The 21,344-nt window shown below is 40.8% G+C and overlaps 1 protein-coding gene across 3 annotated transcripts in view; it reads left to right on the top strand.

Moving 5' to 3' along the window:
* FRMPD1 (FERM and PDZ domain containing 1) overlaps window positions 1–21,344 on the top strand; it is a 158,240-nt gene that overhangs the window by 114,196 nt on the left and 22,700 nt on the right. For all 3 annotated transcript variants that reach the window (XM_075280413.1, XM_075280412.1, XM_075280414.1), the window contains 5 exons: window positions 239–341; window positions 3,974–4,019; window positions 7,274–7,378; window positions 12,040–12,135; window positions 13,683–13,808. In XM_075280413.1, the coding sequence (XP_075136514.1) occupies window positions 239–341; window positions 3,974–4,019; window positions 7,274–7,378; window positions 12,040–12,135; window positions 13,683–13,808 (476 nt within the window). The remainder of the gene's footprint in view (window positions 1–238; window positions 342–3,973; window positions 4,020–7,273; window positions 7,379–12,039; window positions 12,136–13,682; window positions 13,809–21,344) is intronic.

The raw sequence follows: 21,344 nt of genomic DNA, 5'->3' as shown, positions 1-21,344 counted from the left end.
TTTTGTGCGCGGAACGTTGCTATGGAATAAATCCTCACCTTTTATTTATTTATTTTTGGAGTGCTGTTCATTTGCTGCAATAGATAGATAGATGCACATGTGTGTCTGCAGTTGTTTCAGTTGATGAGTATTGTGAAGTCAGTGATATGTTGCAGTAGGGGGCTTATGTTACGTATGATGATGCTGTACTAATTCTTGCGTATGGTTCTTTCATACATATGTCATTCATTTTTTTGAGGCGGTCCAGGTGAAGGGAAACTTTTACCGGGTGATCAAATTTCTGCAATCAACAATGAAAATGTGGAAAACATCAATGTTCAGAAGGCAGCAGACATGGTCAGGTAATGCATCTTGTATGCTGTCACTACAACTAAGTGTAGAGGAGCAGGCTTTTAGCAGAGTACATTAGGTGTGTTGGATTATGCATGACACAAGAGCAACACCGCAGCTAAAATGTGCTGATTCCGTCTGGTAAGCTATTTGGGTATGCGGACATTATCCTGCAGTGTCATACTGACATCAGACTTTTAAAAAATATAAGTTAAAGAAACATTGTGCAAATCTTCTGTACAATGTGTTTAATATGCAATAGCTATAATTACATCATTTATGCGAAAATTAGAATTAGTTGAAATAAAAAAAAATAAAAATAAATAAATATATATATATATATATATATATATATATATATATATATATACACACACACATTTTTAAGAGTATATTGTACAAGTATTGTCATAACCTTCTGGGTAAAAACAACTGGTGACACAATGTGATAGGTTGATGAGATAGGGCCATGATGCATAATGTACATCATGTTATCTAAAGAGAAACTCAGCTCTGATTCATCTGCATATACAAAGACAATAAAGAGTTGAAATTGCTATTAAACTAGGAGATAATAGGTGTACCTGAAGGCCCATGTATAAACATAAATCGACACATTAGAATATGAATGCAAATTGGATGAGACTTAGCAAAACCACTGCACATACAGAGACCGAGATCTGCCATCAAATGAAGGCCCAAACTTAACAGTAGCTGAACATGTCCAGTATTTGCCAGATTTTTGATAATAAGATGCATCTGACTTTCAGACACACCTCAGGTTTAGACAAGAATAATTAGTAAAAATTATTTAATATTAATTCAAACTTCCCTGGTGTTGAAATGGAGTAAAGGGATCAATGTCACTATCTAGTGAGGGGATACTAAGGAATATTATACAGTGGGGGGTGAGCACTGACATGGCACTATACTGTATGGGAGCACTAACTTGGCAGTATACTGTGTGGGGAACACTAAGATGGTATACTGTGTGCGGGGCACTAACATGGCATCATACTGTGTGTGGGGCACTAAAAGGATATAGTTAAAGGGGCCCTATTAGCAAAATTATGCTATATGAGCCCCACATATGCATGAATAGCCTTTATAATGGCTATTCAGGCACTGCTAATGTTATTTTAACACCCCCCCCCCCCCCCGTTTTAACATAAAACCATAAAAACATATATGTAAAACACATCTATCGTGCACGCTGAGCAGTGATGCACGGTCCGACGTCAACTTCTGGTATGCCTAGCTCTTCTTTCTTCTTCTTTCAGCGACACCCTCCAGTCCTGGCTCTTACCCGGCTTCATCGTCCTCTTCTTCCGGTGGGATTGGTTCAAAACCGGCGCGTGCACAGTACTGTACTGTGCAGGCTCCAGCACCATTTTTTCACAATGGCAGTTCTCAATGGGATACTGAGCATGCTCAGTTCCCCTTAGTACTACGCGAGCGTACTGCCATTGAGAAAAATGGCGCCGGACCCTGCGCAGTGCTACTGCGCAAGCACTGGATTTGAATCAATTCCGCCGGAAGAAGAGGACGATGAAGCTGGGGAAGAGCCAGGACCGGAGGGCGTCGACGAAAGAAGAAAGAAAGAAGAGGTAGGCATGCCAGAAGATGACGTTGGACCTTGCATCACCGCCCAGTGTGCACGATAGGTATGATTTACATATATGTTTTTATGTTTTTATTTTATAACGGGTAGGGGTTTAAAATAAGATTAGCAGTGCCTGAATAGCCTTTTTAAAGGCTATTCACGCATATGTGGGGCTCAGACAGCATAATTTTGCTGATAGAGCCCCTTTAATGACTTCCACATGTTATAATGAACAATTGATACCTGTTCACAGTATGCTTCACAGTACACCCTCACTGTATAATTCTTCATTAGTGCCCCCACAAAGAATGGACATTAACAGTGGTTGGTGGAAACATTCCTCTCCCAATTGCTACCTTGAAAAACCCTGATACAATACAATAGCAGCAGCAGGGATTGTGTGAATTAAAGACAAAATGAGGCTAGCGGAGGGTCATATCAACCAGGTATATCTCAGGCACTATAACACTTAGAAATACGATTCTGGTATATTAAAACAGATTCTCATCTTTCATATGAGACTAAGATTGCAGTTCTTTATTTCTAGTTTCTGTATTATTTCTAGAGATATCATTAGTTGAATAAACAGTTGGGATTGGGATATTTATATGCAGTTGCTATCAATCCCAACTGGTGTTATGTTTTGGAAACGTCCCAACTGAGTATTTCCAACGTAGCGATCAATACACGATTATACATAGGGAATAAGGTAATGGATCAGAGTACCAGAAAGAGGTTCCATCAAACTATCAGATACTTATTTTTGTCAGAGTTCCAAACACCCATTCACCACAGAAGCGAGTGTGACCCTGAATGTGACCATAAAAGGGGAATCAGCTTCCACACTCACCTATCACACTCGGCTACAAAGGAGTGAAGTGCACATCCATATAAATAGCTGTCTCCACCTGACACTTCTGGTAGATGACATATATATATTCACATTGGCACACACATGATTATAAGGCTGAGGCTATATTCACATGTTCAAGGTGCAAAATGGCCATGCAAAAAAATGTATTTTTCATGGCCATCTTGCACCAGTAGGGCACCTATTTTCACAGATCTTCCATACATTTGAGTGTAAGGAGGGGGCCATGAAAACTGACAAAATTAGGACATGACCTGTATTTTAACATTGCATTACAACGGACCTTCAAAATTTCAATCATGTGAATAATTCCTGACTTACAGACTAGCTGGATGACTTTATTGCTCACCTGGACTCTGAGGTGTGAATTCCAGCCAGACTTCCTAAGGCTGCATTCACACAACAGTATTAATTTCAATGTCAGTGTATGCTATTCACATGAACGTAGATATAGGTCATGTCCTATTTCACGGATCCTACACTCAAATGTAGGGGTATCTGTGAAAATGGCTGCCCCTTGGGTGCAAGATGGCTGTTGTTAATGACAGCTTTGCACCTCGTTCATATGAATGTAGCCTAACACATTGACCAGAACACTTAGCTATGGCAATAAATAGATACATAAATAAACCTAACTAGACACATAACTCATCACAATCTATGTCCCATTATGCCTGTCGGGAGCCTATGTTGGTCTGCTAAAAATCTGACAGATCCTCCCAGACTATTTGTAAACCAGTAAGAAACTATTTTTTATTAACCAGATATAACGAACAGATAGATAGAAAATGTGTCTCACCATGTGAAAAATATCATACCAAGGTGAAGGAAGGTTATACAAATGTCCATATTAATATTGTGGCACCCGTACAAAATAGTATGTTACATGAAAACAACCTGTAATATATAAATCCGATACATTCCTCACATTAGTGCCAGCTGGAAAATATATCCATATTAGATGCCGCTCACTGGGATGATGCCATGGCCTATGATGGTTTGATAATATCATTTTAAGAGAGTACATGAGTAAGTCATGCATTCAGTGGCTACATGAATACAGTACAAATAGGAGACATGTAACCGTTTTAGAAGTGATTTTATGAATAATTGTATATTTATATCATCTTCCTATGTACAATATACAAATATGTGTGTTTATGTTCCAGGGATTCGGGGGACACTGTTACTATAACAGTACTTCGAGGTACTTCGGTAAATATAACATTGTTGTGTATTGATAGATCAGACCCTTTCTTTATTGCTGGTAGGATTATAGAGGAAAAAGTTTTAAAGTGTAACCATCTTTTCAGTTTTATTTCCTATAAATCAATATTACAGTTGAGGTGTGTAACAAGTAATCATGGGGCCCAAAGAAAAATCTGCAATGGGGCCCCACAAGTACTATAATAAGGAACAAGTTCAGAACTAGAAAAGTTTATTTATTTATGACTACTTTGCACACAGGGATAATGCAGATTGATTTTACAGTAGAGATAATGTGTAAAGTCACAATACTGAAAAAGTGTTATCAGCACAGAAATAATGCACACAGTGATGTCACACTAGAAGGGTTCTTAGGTAGCTCATATATGTAATCATACTTTTCGGTGCAGCATTGCCCGCAGATGTTGCGGAAATGCAGGGGTTTTTTGTTGCAAATTTTGCTGCAGTTTTTAAGCTAAAGCCAGAAATTTTGATCAGAATTTGATCAGAAGTTATAAGTATAAGAGATCCATTTATATTTCTCATTCCTTTTGTAGTCATTCTTGGCTTTGGCTCAAAAAACAGGTGGTGGGGGTTTTAAAAAAAACATAATTTCTGGCATTGTTTATAAACATTTTACATTTTTTGCTGTTTACCATGTAGCATAAAAAAAATGTTAACTTTATTCTATGGGTGTAACGTCTCTGCCTGTTCGGGTCTCTGCGCCACCCTCTGCTCGCATGCAGCGGTGCAACAGGTGTGTGCAGTTTGGTTCCTTGCTTAAAGTTTTTGGTTTCACTGTGTGAACACGGCTCTAGTTCTGTAATTGAATTTCCACCACACCCGTCTTCTGCTCTTGTTTGCCTCTGTTCATGAAGTGGTTAATTCTGGTCTTGCTGTGTGATTGACTGCCTGTCCACCTATGAACTCTAGGGCGGGTTCTTCCTCCCTATTTATGCTTGGCTCACATTCACACTGGTGTTTGCTATTGCCTCGTGCTTGCTGTCTTTCTCTTGCTGTTTATTTACTTGTATTCTTAATCCTGACCTTGGCTTTCCATATTGACTATTCTTTTGGACTTCAATTTGGCACTGCATTGCTCGACTGTTACCAAACCCTGGCTAGCTGACCTCCCTTTGTTGTTGTTTGTCTTGTCTGCGTTTTCTGTTTCACGTATATAGGAAAGGATCATCTCCAAGTTGCCGCCTATTGAGTAGGATAGGACTAGGCAAGCAGGAAGGGACAGTGGGGGGTTCCAGCTTAGGGCTCACTGTTGTGGCCCTTCCTCCAGGGTTTCCAGCAGCTACTGGGGAATTGCTCCTATTGCAATTGCCTAACAATGGGTCGATACGATTATGGTGATTCCCAATTTTTATAGTTTTTTATGAGCTACTAATTTTCCAGAATATAAACCCATTTGAGGAATAAAATTAACTGTTTTTACATCACCATCTTCTGTAATGCATAACATTTTAAATAATGTTTTTATTTTATTGTACGGGTTGTTACAGACAGGCGATTCCTAATATGATTTGTGGTTATTTTAAGTTTTAAAATTATATTATATGTGAAAATAGTATTTTTTATTTTTTTTTGGGGGGGGGGGTATTTATTCTTTATTTTTTTTTAATCTCAATAAAGTTTTGTTTTTAATATTTTTATGTTGTTTTTTGTCCCACTAGGGAACATGAATCAGTGATCTTCTGATCGCTGGTTCTGTAATATAAACTGTAATACACATGTTGGCCATGGGAGGGACCTCACTCAGTGTCAGTTCACACTAGCTTATGTGTTCCGTCGGAAGGAGTCTGCATGAGGATCCCCCGGACGGAATACAAGTGCAACTGCAAGCGCTGTGCAGTTAAAGCGCACAGACCCCATAGACTATAATGGGGTCCGTGTGCTTACCGCGCTCTGCCCGCACAAATCATTTGTGCGGGCAGTGCGTGGCAAGCACACGGACCCCGTTCTATTCTATGGGGTCCGTGCGCTTTAACTGTACAGCGCTTGCAGTTGTGCTTGTATTCTGTCCAGGGGGGGGTCCTCATGCGGACTCCTTCCGGATGGAACACATAAGCTAGTGTGAACCGGGCATCACTTAGATATCACCATCATGACTGAGCACAGTAGCTAAGGGATTAATACCTGCGATTGGAGCTCAGCTCTAATTGCAGGTATTATAGGCAGGTGTCAGTTATATCATATAGGGTGTTACAGGTGAGTGTCAATTGTATTTTATAACTGACACCCGTTGATGTAATTGTATTGTGTCTGTTGTATAGCTCTGTAACTGTAGTCTTTTGCTTAGGTACTTTAGGATTTATCTGTTACAGGTTCAGGGCTTGTTAAATGATCCATTTATACTAGTACAGTTCTTAAAATGTACATTTCCTTGGTTGCAGTGCAGGTGCCAATATTTAAAGAGTCATTCCATGATCTTAAAGCCTGACTGTTCATTAAAGACTTTGCCAATTGAGTTAGTAGATTGTAAATGATACAGAAACACTGTCAATGAAAAGCATTATGATCTATCAGTTTCATTGCGGCCATCCATAGTACTGTAAAAGATTGTATCTAATGAACGGAACATCATCATCATTTATACTTACCAATTTACTTTGGCTGTCAAAAAAATGCCTGAACATTAGAAAGTTTATATAGTTTTTGTCATATTAAGATGGAAACATGGATGTCAATATGCCTGAGTTCTTGGTTCCTTTAGAGATAAGGGATTCTACAGGTGTTCAGTATAGAATCTTATGATCTCCCAGTCAAAATAAACAGGCATGGTCAGCTATCTATGGACAGTTTTATTATTCTCACTCATCAGTGACAAGTAGAACAAACTGGTTCTGCTGCGTTATTGCCAAATACATACATACATAATATTGAAAAAAAATATTAATAATATAAGGAAAGGTTTATTCCAGAAATTACAGGTAATTCCTTATAATCAGGATAGAAGTTGGAATCCTAAATGGCAGTCAAACACCCATCAAACATGAGAACAGGGGTCCGTACTGTACGTTCCATGGGACTGCCAAAAAGTCAAAAGACAAAAGTCAAAGACTCCAGCAGTTCCATAGAATAGAATGGAGCCGCAGCGCTCAGGATCCCAGTTCTCATGAGTGGTGGAGGATCCAAGAGTAAGTCACTAATGATCAGACAGTTATTCCATATCCCGTATCCTTTAGTCTCATGTCGCCTACATATGAATTGTCTATGCAAGTAAAATATTAACACATTTTGTTACTTATGTGCAGAGTCCAAAGTCATCCTTTCTTACAGCGGAGAAAAGGGCCAGATTAAAAAGCAATCCAGTAAAAGTAAGGTTTGCTGAAGAAGTGATTGTAAATGGCCACACTCAGGTTAGTAGTTTCTCATCTAAAGGTTTACAAGTAGGGTTGAGCCGATCTTGACTTTTCAGGATCGATTTTAAAATCCGATTTCCGATCATTTTTCATTCGAACCCGATCTCGATCCCAATTCCGATCCCAATGCAAGTCAATGGGATTTTTTTTATTAATCGGAGATCGGATTTTAAAAGCAATCCTATTCACTATACAGCATGGAATCTAACAATTGTTAGAATCCACGCTGTGTAGTGAATCACTAAAGTAGCCAGAGGATTTTTTTTTAATCCTCTGGCTACTTAGTCCCCCCTGGTGTCCACTTACCTCCAGAGATGGCTGGTCCGGTGCCTTCCTCCTTCGCCTCGCTGCTGCTCCACGCTGCTTTTCTCCCTTCTCTGCCCCCTCCCTTCCAGGTTAGGAGAGTGTGGGCGGGTACTGGGAGGGGAGACGTCACGTTTCCCCGCCCTGTACCCGCCCACACTCTCCTAAGCCACAAGCCCCGCCTACCTAGCGCTTTAAACACTAACCTAGGAGGCGGGGCAGCGAGGCAAGAAGAAGGAGGGCACCGGAGCAGCCATCTCTAGAGGTAAGTAGCTGCTAGAGATGTTTAGTTTAGCCTCCCATTTGAATGAATGGAGGCAGCCAGAGCGCAGGGGATTAAGGCTGTGTGTCGGCTGCTTCCATTCATTCCTATGGAACTGCAGCGGAGCCTTCACACTGAGTATACGGCGTATACTCAGTGTGAAGGCTAAGCAAAGCATTGTGGGAAAAATCACCGATCTCGATCCCACATAAAAAGATCGTGTTCGGAATTCCGATGGCGATCGTGAATTTTCTCGATCGCCGATCGGAATCCGATCTTTTCCGAACACAATCGCTCAACCCTATTTACAAGTTCATAAATTTGCTGCTTCCTCAGCTATGTTCACACTGGCAGATCAGAACAACGGATTGAAAAGCTGAAAGAATGAAGGATGCCTGCGTGCAGGACTTTATCTTCTGGTATTTTTTTTAACATTGCATTCATTTATTAGGCTAAGGCCCCATGTAGTGAAATGCAGCAAAGAACGCTACAGAAAAAAACATGGCGGAAACACATCATCAGAGTTTCTGTAGGTATAATTGTTATGCTACGATTTTCAAAAAAACTGAAGCCAGAATTCCATCCACTTTGCAGGTACCGTAAAACACAAATGGCCAAAATGCTGCATTTTTGCAATGTGGGCCTAAAGGATATAAATGGAATTTGCAACATCTGGATCTTTCATCCTGTCAGCTTTTCAGTCTATTGTTTTGATCCTAGAACAGGTCATAATAACAGACCAAACAATATACCGTATTTTTCGGACTATAAGACTATAAAAATTTTGGGGGAAAAGAAGGGTGCGTCTTATAGTCTGAAGGTGGCGCCTGGCATCCGCTGTACTAGAGAGGCGGATGCCGGGGAGGGATAGACGCCGGGGCCTGAGACATCGCTACGATCCTCTGCCCTGCGCAGAGGATCGTAGCGATGTCTCAGGCCCCGGCGTCTATCCCTCCCCGGCATCCGCCTCTCTAGTACAGCGGATGCCGGGTCAGTATCAGCGGCCCCTTCTCCCCCGAACCTGTGCCTCCCCCGTACCTTTGAAGTTGCAGGCCGGCTCCTGCGCGGCGATATCGCAGGAGCCGACCTGTCCGGGTGACAGCCGGGAGCCTAATGAGGCTCCCAGGCCTGTCACTGCTATATATTAGTATTGCGGCTGGTCTCTATGACCAGCCGCCGTAATACTAATATACAGAATGTCCCATAGACGGCAATACAGTTGTATTGCCGTCTATGGGACTTGCGATCAAGTGACCGCAGGTTCAAGCCCCCGGGGGGGAATAAAATAGTAAAAAAAAAAAAAAAAAAACTTTAAAAATATGAAATAAATAAAAGTTCTAAATCACCTCCTGTTTTTTTTTCAATACAAGGTGATCTAAGCAATAGATATCCACCAAAATGGTATAACTAAAAAGTACAGCTGGCCCCGCAAAAAAAAACGCCCTATACATCCCCGTACAGCTGCAGGGTCACCTGTCAATGTGGCCTTGCAGCTGTTGCAAAACTACAACTCCCATATATTAAATATTTTACCAGTTTTTGCTTAAAAATTTTTTTCCCCTATTTTCCTCCTCTAAAACCTAGGTGCGTCTTATAGTCCGAAAAATACGGTAGTATGATCAGGGTATATGTGCACTGCAAATTGCAGTAGTTTCTGAATGGGGTTTGCAGAAATCCATGCATGTGCTATTTCTCATTTTTTCTATTTCTTCATTTTATGGAACTAGTAAATAAACTCACTACATAAAATCTATATAAATGTAAGTTAGCATACGGTAAATACTAGTAGTAGCTGTGTTGGTTACTCTGGATTTTATTTGGGATGTGCCATATCACTAACACTCTACTAAACGTATGACTTAAATAGAATTCATCTTTCTGTTCTAAATATGTTGTGCTCAATGATCTTTTATTGAAATGGAACCTGTCACTAGGTTGTATGCCACCAAGGCCAACACTGGAAAATTAATATTTTAGCTTGCGCAATCTAAGCAGTTAGACAGAGGGGGCTCCATCTGCCATTCAGTTGGCCCCCATACTACAGTGGTAAATTAATGTACAGTCACATGTACAAGTTACCATGTGGAACTAAAAAACGTTGTTTGAAAAACTATTTTTCATTTTTTTAAAAAAAATCTACAATTTTATATACAATACATAAACAAAAGAGAAGATTTTACAAAATAGGAAAAATTTACAAACTATACAAAGTTAGTATCTCTATATTTATATCAATCCATACTATGTTATGACATGAATTATCCCACACAGTTTTATCTTACACAATATTTTATAGCCCTCAGTACAAGGAGACACAAGGGCCAAAAGATTCTTTTTTCAAGTTTTTACAACTCAACATTAAGGCTAAGGCTCCAGGTGGCGTCCTGCAGCAAAAAAGAGCTGCGGGAAAAAACACGGTGGCAACACTTTAGACAGAAATTTCACTTAGGTTACCTCTGTGGAATTTCTGTTTCAATTATACCTATAGGAAAATCGCCTTTGTTTCCGGAGGTATAATTGATATGCTGTTATTTCCAAAAACCGTGCCGGTTTTAGAAATCGTGGCGTGTCCTCAACACGGTTTTTACCTCAAAGTGGGCATGAGATTCACTAGATTCCCATCCATTTTGGTCTGACTGTAAAACGCCGCAATTTCTTCTGTGGCGTTTCTGCCATAGGAAATTAAAGGGTTTACTGCATGTGGGGCCCTGGCCTTAAAGCACGGTTTTTACCGCAAAGTGGGCATGGGATTCACTGGATTCCCATCTATTTCGCTCTGACTGTATAACGCCACAATCTCTTTTGCGGCGTTTCTGCCATAAGTAAATTGCAGCGTTTACTCCATGTGGGGCCCCAGCCTCCCCAGCAAAGTGTAAAAATGCTGGCGGAGCATTTTTTTCCATTCCCCTCACAAAGAGTTAATATAATATAATCGATAAGTTGTAAGTACCCTAAACTGGCGAAAAAAAACCTGAACCATCATACAGATGTGTATGGAAAGTGTAAAAATTGTGGATTATGTTTATGCAAGAAGAAAGAAAACACTACATTTTAACGGTTAAAACTGTCTGTGGTGCTAAGTGGTTAAAATGGTTGTAATACGATAGTCTGCAGCACTTTACATATCGGTGAAGACATGAATAGATCGATATCAGACATTACTGTATAACATAATATTTAACATATCAAACAATAGGAGTAAGGGCCCTGCTTGCAAGAGCTTACAATCTATTAACTAATCATAGCAAATCACTAAATGGCATCAAATAACAGATCCAGTCAATGGAGGGCAGTTTGACTGACATCCCTAAGATATCTTCTAACAATCTCATCAACTGTAGCCTCTTAAAGATGACTGCACAAAAGACCCTAAAATGAAAAAAATATAGGGTTTTATCTCTGTGTAAAAAGACAGTTTATTCCCTCTTATTCAGATAATAAGCCAGTACTAAGGTGCATATAAGCTGGATGTGGTTCATATGTCCCTCTGGGTACTCCGGTTTCCTTCTGGGCTCCAAATACATACTGAGAATTTCATTGATCGTTGCATGAAATTGGCCCTAATGTGTTCTGAGATAGAGAAATTAGATTGTGAACACCACCGGGGACATAGAAGGATGTATATAATGACAACTTTGTACAGCACTGCTGAATATGTGTCACTATGTAAGCCGCAGGCAACAAATAAAAATGGCTATTATTATCTAGAGATAATATTGTCACAAAAATCCAAAAATCCATTCTATGCACATCTTTACATAAATATCATTAACTAAGGTAATACGAGTTTAGCTGTCTTTCATTGAACTTGAAATCCGTCCGTAGAATTGACTTTTTATTCCACATTGACCTGTACTGTGTAATATTGGCTATCTATATGTATGATATGTATTATCTAAACCCACATATCTTTAGGAAATAATATGGACATTTGCTCTCATCCATTTGCAGCCCATTTTCTGTTATGTAATTTACAGTAAAGCTAATTTCCTGCTATTACATTCTGTAAATCGACATAATCTGTTTCTATGACATACCACATAGCTTCTCAGAGGAATTATATTGTATGTAACATTCTGCTCTTTTTTTTTAGGGGAATTCACTTCTGTTTATGCCTAATGTCCTTAAAGTCTACTTGGAAAATGGTCAAACAAAAGCATTTAAGTTTGAGAAGAAAACGACTGTTAAGGTATCCATGGATTGATATATTATATGAAACTGTATATTATGTATTTACAATTATTTGAGCAGATATATCAAGACTGACATTACTAAAGCCAGTCTTCATAGCCAACTAGCCAGTGGAGGGTAAACCTTTTATATGATGAGGCATGCACTTCCTGGAGGGAAATGTTCTTCAGCTTGCAGTTGGCGTACATTTCACGCATCATTTACACCAGATTTCTGACATAAATGATTATTAATTTAGGGAAACAGCCTGGCACCCTACTTGCCGTCACCATGCCCCATTATCATGAAAATAGTGAAGGTGCTACAGAGTTAAAAATTGTGACTTTTTATGCGAACAATGCATAATAATTTCAAACTTTAATGCTCTGCACCGTACAGTACTATTACGTCGCACTCTGGATCCCCCTGGATACCATGATCAATAGCAATCAAGGTATCCAGAGGTTCCAAGGGCAAGAGTGCCCCCTGCTGGAACCCCCCCCAGACCTCCCACTTTCACCCCTCAGACCTCCCACAGCTTCAATAGGAACTACTATGCAATATGCTGCAATCCTATGTATTGCAGTGCATTGCACAGGGAATTTGAGGTCCCAGCTTCAAGTCCCCTTGTGGGGCATGTAAAAAGTGGAAAAAAAAACACATAAAAATAAAACAAATAATAAAAAGTAAAAATAATATATGTTTATATTTAAAACACATATAATATAAACAAAATAAATACAAAAACATGTTAGATATCTCAAGTGCATATAAGTCCCCACTATCCAAAAATAGTGTTATTTATTCTGTACAGTGAACACAATAAATAAATTCAGTAAAAAAGTTATAGGTTTCAGAATACAGTGAACCAAGTAAAATGAACTCCATAAAAACAAAATAAAAAAATTATGATAGGATTGTGTGTTATTTCACAGGGACCCCCAAAAGATGTACATAAAAGCTAATCAAAACATCATATGTACCCCAAAATGGTGGCAAATGAAAGTAAAACTCGTCACACAAAGAATAAGCCCTCACAGGGGAGGGAAAATATGAAAAAAAAGTCACCGATCATTAATGCAAAAACTACAAAGCGTCATTAAGGGGTTAATTGCTGCTGGTTTTCTTGAGTGTGGTTAAACTGTAATATAACGTATAGTACATGAACAGGTTGGCACTCTGAAAAAAAAAAAAGTTTGTCAGACAGTGTTGCTTCTTAAGCCACAACCCTTTCAGCTAAGCTACACTCTTTCTGCTAAATCGCATCCCCCAATTGGATGAAGTGCAAACATTGTCTAAAGAAATTAATAACTCTGGCACTAGTTTTGTATGCCATTTTTTTACAAAAATATTTTCACAATTCTGGCACATTTTTATTATTAAGTGTTTATAGTGGGCCGTAAACACTGGCATCTGTAGACCTGTAGCCAAGTAATTACAGTACGCATCCTGAGGAGAGATGGAAGGGATTGATAAGGGGTTGGGGGTAAACATGGGAGATGAAGCTGTGGAATCTTATTGCTGAAGCTTTACACAGTAATTGCTTAAAATATTCAATCATTTCAGGACATTCTAATGACCCTTAAGGAGAAACTTTCGATCAATGTAATTGAGCACTTTGCACTAGCTCTTGAAGAGCAATATAACATCTCAAAGCTTTACCTACTTCATGAAGATGAACTGATAGAACAGGTGAGTTTGGTAAATTTATAGCAGAATCTGGATTAATATAATCTGTAATCTGTTTCTTTCGAAATGCTGTAAATAGATTTCTATGTATGACATACTTTGTTATATTTGTCACTAGATCACTCTGTGTTAAACATGGGTTTTGTACCGTTTTGTACCGTGTTCTTTACTTGCTGAGCTGTAGTTGTGTTTTAATGATTATAAGTGTTGTTGTCTAGCACAATACATTTTAGAGGAGATTTTCTAGGACCCAATAGAATTCTCTAGGTAATACAGGTGTAACATTCTCGTGAGACTGCACATCATGGTTATTGCAGAACGTTACACAAAATCTCAGCAATATGTAGCAGTTTTGCAGTAGTTATATGAAAATTGGTACAAAACTGCAATATGACCACTGTGTGAATACACTAAGATAATTTTGTAGTTACTAGTGGAAATATCACTAGTTGAAGACGCAATTGGGAATGATTTTTATACAGAGCATGAACTGCTGCATATAAATCTCAGTCGCACATACTGTGCTTTTAACTATTGATATATCTGATTTTTATAACTTGAACTGCAATCTTGGTATCACATTAAAGCTCAGAATCTTATATAAACAGTGGTTCACATATCACATCAAAGCTAAAAATCTCAGCATTGATATGATATCAGAATGACTATTATAGATTATATAAAATTGAAGATGCAGCCCCACCTCTTATCAACTGTTACATCTGTGCATACTCTACACAGTTTGTGTACTGATTTTCCCTGGCACTGCTCAGTTAGAGCAATGACTTATGGAGAGCAGAGTCTGTTTTCTACTAAAAGGAAGTAACATAGGTTACATAAAGTACATAACAAAAATCAGTGTAGGACTGAAGGGCCTAGGGCCCAGCAGAGGAACTTGCTTTGGTAACACACCCAACTGCTTTTTGCTAATAAGATAAAACAATTCTTTAATCGTCGCACCATGGGGAAATTCAGTGTGTTACAGCAGCATGGATAATACAGTAATATATTTTAAGAAAAAACGCATACAAGCTCATAGCAGATAGAAAAAAAGATTCTAGAAGCCATAGCAACTAAAAAGAAAAAGAAAGACTCAGAATCATTTAGTTCTCTGTGCGGAGTGATCTCCGCTTAACCTGAAAGTGATTATGCAGCCTGACTGCAGTTGGGAGGAAGGATCTCCGATAACGCTCCTTCAAACACTTAGGGTGAAGCAGTCAGTCACTGACAGTACTGTCCAGTGCTGTCATGGTCTCATAAATGGGATGAGAGTTGTTCCCCAGCATGGAGCTCATCACGGACAGTATCCTTCTGTCACCCACCACCTGTACTGGGTTCAGGGGTCTCCCCAGGACAGAGCTAGCCCTTCTAACCAGCCTGTCAAGTCTATTTCTATCTAATAGCCTACACCACACAGTATAATATGCTGCCCAGAGCCCACCCTTACCACAATATAATGTTTCACAGTAGACACTCACAGTTTAATATGCCCCCCAGTAGGCATACACAGTATAATAGGCTCCCCACAGTGGTCCCACACAGAATAATGCTCCACAGTATAATATGCTACCCACAGTGGCTCCCCACTATAATGCTCCAGTGTCTCCACAAAGTATAATATGCTCCCCAGCAGCCCCACACAGTATAATAGATGCCCCCCCCCCAAAGTATAATGCTCTACAGCATCCCCACACAGTATAATATACTCCCCAGCAGCCTCTCAATTTAATAGACTCCCCACAGTATCCTCCCAGTATAATGCTCCATAGTGATACCACACAATATGATATGATCCCCAGATGCTTCCCCCCAGTATAATGCTCAACAGTGGCCTCACATAGTATAATTTGCTCCCAGGCAAACCCCTCGAAATTCGTTTTGACGAATATTCATGAGAATCGACCGGTTTCATTTCAGTGTTACTACCGGTATTAAACTCTGGGGTAACTTACCCGGCAGGGTTCTATTGGCCTGTGGAGGATTATCTGGACCTCTGCTGGGCCAGTCCGATGCTGACAAAAATGTTCGCCAAACAACCCACACAAAGGAAACAAAATCTGTTTACCCTTTAAATGTTGCACCGTGCTGCTTCTCTATACAGTTGTGGCCAAATGTTTTGAGACTGACACAAATTTTGGTTTTCACAAAGTTTGCTGCTTCAGGGTTTTTAGATCGTACAAACAAGTTTGCTTCAGATGTGGGGGCAAGTTTGTAGTGGGATACACTCGGATGACACTCTGTTATGCATTCACATCTATGGCATGGTCCTTCTCTATAATCATCCATGTCATTGGAAGAGAACGGACCAGAAGCTCCCATAGATGCAAATGCACTCAGATGATACTCTGATGTCACTCTGAGTGTCATCCTAGTGCGTCCGTTGCAAACTTGGCCCCTGTGCACACACTAGGCGTGTGCACAGGGCCTGCGTCAGTATTTCTATGGTATACTGTACAATTATACACATTTGATACATATTTGCACTTTTATTGACAAATGCATCAATTTTATACTAAGACATTATTTGCAATGTTAACCCTTATTGTTCAACACTTCTGCAATTTGCTCTGGTATGGTGGGTGTCAGCTTCTGGGCCAAATCCTGCTGATGGCCATTCCTGTATTATCAGAGTTTTGAGTTTCTCACAATTTCTGAGTTTTTGTTTGTCTACCCGCTTTTTGAGGATGGTCTACGGGCTCTCAATGGGATTGAGATCTGGAGAGTTTCCTGGCTGTGGACTCAAAATTAGAGTTGAGCGAGTACTGTTCGGATCAGCCGATCCGTACAGCACGCACGCATTGAAATCAATGCACGCAGCTGGCACGAGGGGGGTTAAGCGGCCGGCTGCCGTCAAACCGGAAGCACTAGGTGCATCCATTCATTTCAATGCGCGCGTGCTGTTCGGATCGGCTGATCCGAACAGTACTCGCTCATCTCTACTCAAAATTTCAATGTTTTGTGAAATTCCTTATAAAAAGTAGTTTTAAAAATATAATACAGGGGGAAAAAGGAAATGAAAAAATGGGAAAGGGGGAGAGGTAGAGAGATGTAATGGGAGGATCTCGTGAGATTTCCTTTTTGTGATATTTTTGATGTTGTTTCGTAAATAAGAGATTTGGGGATGGCCTTCCTGAGAAAGCTTGCTTTTCTATGGGGTGTACTGTTCTAGGCTTTATCTGCGGAATGAACATGCAACCAAAGCCACTGGAGATGAGTCACGAAATGACCGGGCTTATTGGCAGTTTGAGGCCCTGAAATGCAGATACATACCAATATGCTGGTGATTTAGCAGCGCCAACTCTGGTGGCAAAGTTTTACTTTTAATATACAAAATCAAGAAATGAAATCTTTAGATTAGAGATGAGCGAACAGTGTTCTATCGAACTCATGTTCGATCGGATATTAGGCTGTTCGGCATGTTCGAATCGAATCGAACACCGCGTGGTAAAGTGCGCCATTACTCGATTCCCCTCCCACCTTCCCTGGCGCCTTTTTTGCTCCAATAACAGCGCAGGGTAGGTGGGACAGGAACTACGACACCGGTGACGTTGAGAAAAGTAGGCAAAACCCATTGGCTGCCGAAAACATGTGACCTCTAATTTAAAAGAACAGCGCCGCCCAGGTTCGCGTCATTCTGAGCTTGCAATTCACCGAGGACGGAGGTTTCCGTCCAGCTAGCTAGGGCTTAGATTCTGGGTAGGCAGGGACAGGCTAGGATAGGAAGGAGAAGACAACCACAACAGCTCTTGTAAGAGCTAAATTCCAGGGAGAAGCTTGTCAGTGTAACGTGGCACTGACGGGCTCAATCGCCGCAACCCAGCTTTCCCAGGATCCTGAATGGAATACACTGTCAGTGTATTCCCGTATACCCGATATATACCCCCGATACCCGTTCCAACGGTGTGCCCCCCCACCTTCACCCCAGAAATACCCTGCAAGTCCCCTAGCAATAGAATTGGGGCTATATACACCCACTATTTTTGCTACTGCCATATAGTGCCATTGTCTCACTGGGAATTCAAAGAATATATTGGGCTTACATATAACTTCAATTCCAGGGAGAAGCTTGTCAGTGTAACGTGGCACTGACGGGCTCAATCGCCGCAACCCAGCTTTCCCAGGATCCTGAATGGAACACACTGACAGTGTATTCCCGTATACCCCATATATACACCCCAAATCACCGTTCCAACGGTGTGCCCCCCCACCTTCACCTCAGAAATACCCTGCAAGTCCCCTAGCAATAGAATTGGGGCTATATACACCCACAATTTTTGCTACTGGTATATAGTGCCATTGTCTGACTGGGAATTCAAAGAATATATTGGGGTTACGTGCACCCACAATTTTTACTACTGGTATACAGTGCCAGTTTCTGACTGGGAATTCAAAGAATATATTGGGGTTACAAATACCCTCATTTCTTGCTACTGCCATATAGTGCCAGTTTCTGACTGGTAATTCAAAGAATATATTGGGGTTACGTGCACCCACAATTTTTACTACTGGTATACAGTGCCAGTTTCTGACTGGGAATTCAAAGAATATATTGGGGTTACAAATACCCTCATTTCTTGCTACTGCCATATAGTGCCAGTTTCTGACTGGTAATTCAAAGAATATATTGGGGTTACGTGCACCCACAATTTTTACTACTGGTATACAGTGCCATTGTCTGACTGGGAATTCAAAGAATATATTGGGGTTATAAATACCCTCATTTCTTGCTACTGCCATATAGTGCCAGTTTCTGACTGGGAATTCAAAGAATATATTGGGGTTACGTGCACCCACAATTTTTACTACTGGTATACAGTGCCATTGTCTGACTGGGAATTCAAAGAATATATTGGGGTTATAAATACCCTCATTTCTTGCTACTGGTATATAGTGCCATTGTCTGACTGGGAATTCAAAGAATATATTGGGGTTACGTGCACCCACAATTTTTACTACTGGTATACAGTGCCAGTTTCTGACTGGGAATTCAAAGAATATATTGGGGTTACAAATACCCTCATTTCTTGCTACTGCCATATAGTGCCAGTTTCTGACTGGGAATTCAAAGAATATATTGGGGTTACGTGCACCCACAATTTTTACTACTGGTATACAGTGCCATTGTCTGACTGGGAATTCAAAGAATATATTGGGGTTATAAATACCCTCATTTCTTGCTACTGCCATATAGTGCCAGTTTCTGACTGGGAATTCAAAGAATATATTGGGGTTACGTGCACCCACAATTTTTACTACTGGTATACAGTGCCATTGTCTGACTGGGAATTCAAAGAATATATTGGGGTTACAAATACCCTCATTTCTTGCTACTGCCATATAGTGCCAGTTTCTGACTGGTAATTCAAAGAATATATTGGGGTTACGTGCACCCACAATTTTTACTACTGGTATACAGTGCCATTGTCTGACTGGGAATTCAAAGAATATATTGGGGTTATAAATACCCTCATTTCTTGCTACTGCCATATAGTGCCAGTTTCTGACTGGGAATTCAAAGAATATATTGGGGTTACGTGCACCCACAATTTTTGCTACTGGTATACAGTGCCATTGTCTGACTGGGAATTCAAAGAATATATTGGGGTTATAAATACCCTCATTTCTTGCTACTGGTATATAGTGCCATTGTCTGACTGGGAATTCAAAGAATATATTGGGGTTACGTGCACCCACAATTTTTACTACTGGTATACAGTGCCAGTTTCTGACTGGGAATTCAAAGAATATATTGGGGTTACAAATACCCTCATTTCTTGCTACTGCCATATAGTGCCAGTTTCTGACTGGTAATTCAAAGAATATATTGGGGTTACGTGCACCCACAATTTTTACTACTGGTATACAGTGCCAGTTTCTGACTGGGAATTCAAAGAATATATTGGGGTTACAAATACCCTCATTTCTTGCTACTGCCATATAGTGCCAGTTTCTGACTGGTAATTCAAAGAATATATTGGGGTTACGTGCACCCACAATTTTTACTACTGGTATACAGTGCCAGTTTCTGACTGGGAATTCAAAGAATATATTGGGGTTACAAATACCCTCATTTCTTGCTACTGCCATATAGTGCCAGTTTCTGACTCGTAATTCAAAGAATATATTGGGGTTACGTGCACCCACAATTTTTACTACTGGTATACAGTGCCATTGTCTGACTGGGAATTCAAAGAATATATTGGGGTTATAAATACCCTCATTTCTTGCTACTGGTATATAGTGCCATTGTCTGACTGGGAATTCAAAGAATATATTGGGGTTACGTGCACCCACAATTTTTACTACTGGTATACAGTGCCATTGTCTGACTGGGAATTCAAAGAATATATTGGGGTTACGTGCACCCACAATTTTTACTACTGGTATATAGTGCCATTGTCTGACTGGGAATTCAAAGAATATATTGGGGTTACGTGCACCCACAATTTTTGCTACTGGTATATAGTGCCAATTTCTAACTGGGAATTCAAAATGCGCAAGGCTCCCGGAAAGGGACGTGGACGAGGCCGTGGGCGAGGTCGGGGGAATGGTTCTGGGGAGCAAGGTAGCAGTGAAGCCACAGGGCGTCCCGTGCCTACTCCTGTGGGGCAGCAAGCATTGCGCCACTCCACAGTGCCAGGGTTGCTTGCCACATTAACTAAACTGCAGGGTACAAACCTTAGTAGGCCCGAGAACCAGGAACAGGTCTTGCAATGGCTGTCAGAGAACGCTTACAGCACATTGTCCAGCAGCCAGTCAGACTCTGCCTCCTCTCCTCCTATTACCCAACAGTCTTGTCCTCCTTCCTCCCAAAATTCCCAAGCTTCACAGAACAATAACCCCAACTGTCCCTGCTCCCCAGAGCTGTTCTCCGCTCCTTTCATTGTCCCTCAACCTGCCTCTCCACGTCACGATTCCACGAACCTAACAGAGGAGCATCTGTGTCCAGATGCTCAAACACTAGAGTCTCCTCCATCTCCGTTCGATTTGGTGGTGGATGACCAGCAACCCACCCTCATCGACGATGATGTGACGCAGTTGCCGTCAGGGCATCCAGTTGACCGGCGCATTGTGCGGGAGGAGGAGATGAGACAGGAGTTGGAAGAGGAAGTGGTGGATGATGAGGACACTGACCCGACCTGGACAGGGGGGATGTCAAGCGGGGAAAGTAGTGTGGATGTTGAGGCAAGTGCAGCACCAAAAAGGGTAGCTAGAGGCAGAGGCAGAGGTCAGCAGCTTAGGCGAAGCCAGGCCACACCCGGAATCTCCCAAGATGTTCCAGTTTGTACCCAGCCCCGAAAAACTCCCACCTCGAGGGCACGTTTCTCGAAGGTGTGGAGTTTTTTCAAGGAATGCGCCGAGGACAGATATAGTGTTGTCTGCACAATTTGCCTCTCGAAATTGATTAGGGGCTCTGAGAAGAGCAACCTGTCCACCACTTCAATGCGCCGTCATTTGGAATCCAAGCACTGGAATCAGTGGCAGGCAGCAACGGCAGGACAAAGGCCGCCTGCCGTTCACGCCACTGCCACTGCCTCT

The sequence above is a fragment of the Leptodactylus fuscus genome, chromosome 1, assembly GCF_031893055.1.
Source record: "Leptodactylus fuscus isolate aLepFus1 chromosome 1, aLepFus1.hap2, whole genome shotgun sequence".
Lineage (NCBI taxonomy): Eukaryota > Metazoa > Chordata > Amphibia > Anura > Leptodactylidae > Leptodactylus > Leptodactylus fuscus.
This window is presented reverse-complemented; position numbering and strand designations above follow the sequence as displayed.